The sequence below is a fragment of the Echinops telfairi genome, unplaced genomic scaffold (genome assembly GCF_000313985.2).
Source record: "Echinops telfairi isolate 266 unplaced genomic scaffold, ASM31398v2 ScPeMD7_2;HRSCAF=8, whole genome shotgun sequence".
Classification (NCBI taxonomy): Eukaryota; Metazoa; Chordata; class Mammalia; order Afrosoricida; family Tenrecidae; genus Echinops; species Echinops telfairi.
Window position 1 is genome coordinate 78,833 of NW_022103898.1, and position 5,693 is coordinate 84,525.

General features: G+C 49.6%; 1 protein-coding gene across 1 annotated transcript in view; it reads right to left on the reverse strand.

Annotated features, from left to right (window-relative positions):
- Positions 1–3,797: 3,797 nt before the first annotated feature.
- ACR (acrosin) overlaps positions 3,798–5,693 on the reverse strand; it is a 5,437-nt gene continuing 3,541 nt past the window's right edge. Inside the window, exons 4-5 of the mRNA XM_004700600.1 lie at positions 4,947–5,092; positions 3,798–4,364 (exon numbers count right to left, since the gene is read on the reverse strand). Coding sequence (XP_004700657.1) covers positions 3,798–4,364; positions 4,947–5,092 — 713 coding nt within the window. The remainder of the gene's footprint in view (positions 4,365–4,946; positions 5,093–5,693) is intronic.

The window sequence follows — 5,693 nt, forward strand, 5'->3', positions numbered from 1 at the left end:
TGAACTGGGGGGAAAAGTGGCAGAGCTGCAACAAACTGTCCAGTGGTTAGGAGATCAAATCATGGACCTACAACATCAGTTAATGCTAAAGTGTGATTGGAATGTTACGGATTTCTGTATTACCCCTTATCCTTATAATAAGACATTGCATGATTGGGATTTGATTAAGAAACATTTGCAAGAGTTTAAAGGAAACATTTCATTAGATGTTAATCAGCTTTAGAAGGATATTTTCTATACATTCAAAGACAAGCTTGAGGCATCTCCTGGCTCTGATATGATTAAGCAATTGGTGAAAGGCATGGAAGGGTTGGACCCGTGATCTTGGGCTCAAAGCATTTCTCATAGCTTAAGTTCTAGTCTGACTGTGTTGTTTATCATCATAATTTTGATGCTCGCACAGTCTCATGTCGCTTCTATGGGAAGCTAAGAGATATGAAAAGAGACCATGTTGCCTCAGTGACACTATTGAATCTTAAACGTAATGCTGAAAGGGGAAATGTGGGATACTAGCACCAAAGGGAATAGAACTGGGACTTATTCCCTGACGGGTACAGGGGGAATCTGGAAAACTGGCATTCCACGGCTGGAAGACCGCCACCCTGGGAGTTGGGGGTGTAGTCCAGGTACATGTTCCTGCGGTTGCTTTTCATTTCCCCAGTTTCTCCCTTGATGCCGTGAAAGTGACCACATGGTTGATTCGTTCTCCCCATAGAAGCAGGCATGCCTAATTGCTCCTTTCCTTCCCGCCGCCGCAGCATCCAGCCCCTCTCATACTTTCTTCCAATAGCAGATGGGCATAGGGGGTCTTTATCCTCCAAGCCTGAATTCCAAGTGTTTGCTATAAGCCTGAAATTTTGGCTATATTAATTGGATCATGAAGTTTTGCCTTGGCAGTTTTCAATGTATAGGAAATAACCATGTAGCCACTGTGGCTCTTTTGAATTTTATATATATAAAACAAAAGGAGGAATTGTGAGGAACAGAAGGATTTCTCTTAAGTTGTCTCCCCAAAATATATGCCAGACTTAGCTTGAGAATGACTGTTCATTAGGCAGCGAAAATAGGTCAGAGGTTATTCTCCTAACATCAGCCATCTAGAGCGGCCAGACTGTATAGTCTGACTCACCCCAAATAGGGCCCATTCCTTTCTGTTATTGTTCCCTTGAAGCAGTGCCCAAAGGAAAGCCCGGGACCACTCTAAGATGACTAGGTCATCCCCCTCCTATTGCTTGTATTGCCTATGTTGCAACCCCTCCCTATGACGTAGGTTGTTGTGAATTGTATTGCCCCTCTCTGTGATGCATGATGCTGTGATGTATCCCCCTAAAGTAATATGATGCGTGGTTAGCAATAAGTAAGGAGGCTCCCTGGTTCTCGGGAGGGTGGCTGGCAGAGGGCGGCTGAAGAAGGGGGGCTGCTCCCATGAGGGCGGTGGACGAGAGGGCAGCTCCCGCGGGGGAGGCGGCTCCTGCTCTGGCAGCCGGGTTCCCCCCACGAGGACCACCAAGGGCGGCGGAGGTGAGCAATGCTACCATGTAATATGTCTGACTGTATTATTGTATTATCTCTCATGCTCTCGATGACTTTAATATAATGCTTATATATCTCAACCATACAATTGTGCATTACTGAACCCAGAAGTAGTATTACTGAACCAGTGAGTTCCAGCAGCGGGTGGGGCTGGCACCCCACTCCCCTGTGCCACATTTTTAATTTAATACTACAAAGCACCTTGCTCAAAGCTCCCTAGCTGGTCTTCTCCCTCTCACTCCGTTGCCAGTCCCACACACCCACAGGCAGCATGGTGAGTAGACCTCATAAAGGTGAGTCGGCATTTCTTCTGGGACCTGCCATTTTTTAATCCAGAGTGGACAAGTGGCCTGCATCTCCCAGGATTTCTTTCCTTTCTTAGGAATTTCAGAACTATATGAGCAATTCCAGCTGTGGGGCAGCTTGAACAAAAGCATGAGAGTCAGTCAACACAACGTTCGCCAGGCCTGCCACCTCCCCGCAAGTCCCCCCTCCCCCCCCATCCTGGTGTCTGCTCATGACCCCTCCTGTGGGGTCTGTGTGGCATCTTTGTGCTTCACATTGTTGTTGTCATCCTCACAATCAGTGCTTCTGTTCGAATCCACTATTGCCACCGCTGTGCCAATCCATTTTGTAGCGCGTCTTCCTCTTTTTTGCTGACCCTCTACCTTTTCCGGGGACTGGCCTCTCCTGATAATATGTCCAAAGTACAAGAGACAAAGTGTCTCCATCCTTGCTTTTAAGTAACATTTCTGGCCGTACTTTTTCCAACACAAACGTGTCTGCTGTTCTGGTGGTCCATGGCATATTTAGTACCCTTCTCTAACACCATCGTTCAGATGCATCAATTCTTCTCCATTTTCCTTGTTCATTTCCCAGCTTCCACATGCCCATGGGCCAATGGGAAATGCCCTGTCTTGGCTCATTAGTACCTTAGTCCTCAAAGTGCTCTTAACACTTCCGAGAGATCCTGTGCAGCAGATTTCCCCAATGTTATCCGTTCTTTGATCCTGACCGACTTCTACCTTTTCTTCCTTTATCATGATGTTGTCTGTTGGTCCAGTTGTGCAGATTTTTGCTTTCTTTACATTGAGTTGTGATGCACACTGAAGGCTGTAAGTGCTTCAAGTCCTCTTCACCAGCAAGCATGGTGGTGTCATCTGCTATTGTGGGTCGTTGGTGAGTCTTCTGATGCCACAACCCGTCATGACAGTCCAGCTTCTCGGGCAGGGCAACTTGCTCAGCATCGGGTGGAAGCAGCGTGGTGGAAAGACAGCCTTGGCGCACACCTTCCCTGATCTTAAGCTGTGCCATTTCCTCTTACTTTGTTCCAACAAGCCTTTGGTTTATGTTCAGGTTTCGCATGAGCACAGTTAAGTGTTCTGAAATTGCATTCTTCACAATGTTATCTATAATTTGTTATGTTATTATCTACACAGTTGACTGCCTTTGCATGGTCGATAAAACACAGATAAACATCGTTCTAGGACTCTCTGTTTTCAGCCAAGCTCCATCTATGTTGGCAGTGGTAGTGCTCACTCATTCCATATCTTCTTTGGGATCTGGTTTGAAATTCTGGCAGTGCCCTGTCAATGCACTGCATATATCACAATGTACATATGCATTATATCATAATGCATACAACTTCTCCCTCTTAAATGGCTCGATTTGATTTCTGTTCCTTAAAGTGAGAAATCTTTTTTAAAAATTAAAAGTTGCCCAATTGGTAAGGACATCATTCAAAGCTCACTCAGGGACACCCAGAAGGAAATCCCCATTGCTATCCCTGGTAAGCTCTCATCAACCATAATTTTCTAATGTGCTTGAAGCCAGGAAATGCTGGGTTTGCCTGCAGCCCAGTAATGACCTTGAGCAAGCAATGTTCCACGTGCCAGCAGTGAGCAAGGAGCAAAACGGCTTCCTGGAGCACGAGCTGTTTTCGCTCCCAGGAACCTGCTTCTTTTACTTTCAACATGTCATCTTGGTTGTGTGCAATAAGGATGGTCTCTGACCATGTCCCCTGGCCACCTTATTCCAGTGTTAGAAATCATGGCTATAAAAAATGTAATTGGCACTAATGCACAAGTAATTCTTAAAACTGAAGGGTGGAGGTGGGCAGGTTTGGGTTGAGCTGGGGGAGCAGCTAAGAAAAAGTCCAGAAAGCAAGCTCTTCAAGTGTATATATGTATAAATGTATATATATATATTTATTTGTTTATTGATTCTCTCTCTTTTCTCACTGAGTCTGTTGAGGATCAAGCAGGTCAGAGGGAGGAGGCAGGTTCGGAGATCTCTATTTCTTCTATGTCATAATAGCTCCTACCCTTTAAGGTCTCTATGAGGAACCGAAGGCGTTTGGCAAAAGACAGTGCTTGGGAAGGGGTGGTAGGAGGCGGGGGTGGAGGTGGAGGTTGTAGGGGTTTCTGTGGGTGTGAGTGTGAGTGTGGGTGGGTGGGTGGGTGTGCAGGCGGAGACTGAGGCGAGGGCGGGGGCAGGGATGGAGGTGGGGGTGGGGGTTGGACTGCAGGCATATGTAGGGGGTTGGGTTGAGGAGGGCGTTGGTAATACCAGGGAGGATGAGAGGAGGACTGGGCAGTGGGGGGCCGAACAGGAACTTTTATAGGCGTCGGAGGGGGAGGGGTGCCAGGTTGAATATTGTGCAAGACGTTAGAACCAATCTTGGAAGCGATCCAGTCCAGGTACGACCAGGTCGATGTGTAGACACCAGGACGCTTGGCGCGGGCACAGCCTACCCCCCAGCTTGTGATTCCCACGACCACGAAGATGTTTTCCACGTTGTCTTTGCACATGAGTGGCCCGCCACTGTCCCCCTGCCCAGAAGGACATAGAGGTCACTCTCTGGCAGTTACCTGCTCTGCCCAGTGGCGCCATGGGACTCAGGGAAGACAGTGTCTGCAGCCCTGTGGTTTCCTGCTGCCCTGAGGGTGCTGGTTGGTGGAGGTGGAGGTGGAGGTGAAAGTGAAGGTGGAGGTGAAGGTGGAGGTGGTGCCAACAGCTCCAGGGGGGGCTCAGAAGGGTGTGAACTGTCACAGGTTTCCTTGTAGTGAGAACAGAAGTTTTACCTGATAGGAGCCTGAGCACGTGCGTGGCTTCAAGTGTTTGTGTTGGGGGGTGGGGGTGGGGGCAGCTCAGTCTGCTCTCTGGGGGCCCAGTCTGTGTGCAGGAGGACGTGCTCAAATTGGGGAGTGGGTCTTTGTAGGAGTTGCTGGTTGGAGTTCCCTCCCACCCTCATCATGATTACGGAAGGGAGTCACAGGAGAAGGGCCTACGCAGAGAAAGGTGATAGTTGAGATGCCCCCTGAGTGCCTGGGAACCTGCAGGAGCCTCACAAGGGAGAGGGACTCTGGTACCTGGGCATAGGTGTGGGGGGGGGGCGGGAAGGGGGAGGTTACCTGGCAGGTGTCAATGTTGCCTTGAGGAAAGCCTGCGCACACTTGGGTTGAGCGTATGCGCCCGTTGTACCATTCGGTCGAGTTGCATAACTCCAGGTCGATGAGGCTCACACGGGCTTCCCGCAGTATGGGTGATGGCCTGAGAGCTGTAGCCAGGTGGTGAGTGGTCAGGGGTCCCTGAGATGCCTGCAGAAAATGCCAACTTCCACCTCCCATGAACCCCCTTGTCCTCCTGTGGCGCTGTTTAAACCAGGAGCTTGCCATAACACTTGGGCATCAGTCACGCAGGCAAGTCCATGGCCTGGCCTTTCCTGTACATTCCTGAGAGGAAGGGAACGCCCACCCAAAGAACAGTCAGTGCCCAGAGGGGAGGAGGTGGAGGTGGATGAACATAAGGATGAAGAGATGGCGAGCTGGGAGAAGGGGGTGGGTGGCCAGATGAAAGTCAGATGGTGGATGGAGGATGGGTATATGGAGCTGAAGAGATGAGGAGAAAATGGTGAAGGTGGATTCCGGAAGCTAATTGCAGGGTCAGTAATAGTCAGCAGGGAGTGAGTTTTCAGGCATCATTGCATTTACATCTCAGAACCACCTCCTGGGTCAGGGGCTGCTACCGCCATTCAGCGCGGATATGGAAGCACCGCCTGCCCCACGAAAGCAGGAGGGCTGGGTGGGGTGTACTTTGACCCATTTTCCCCCTGGACTCCAGACACACCCCGCGGCCTCAGCGTCTCTCTCTCTCTGGAC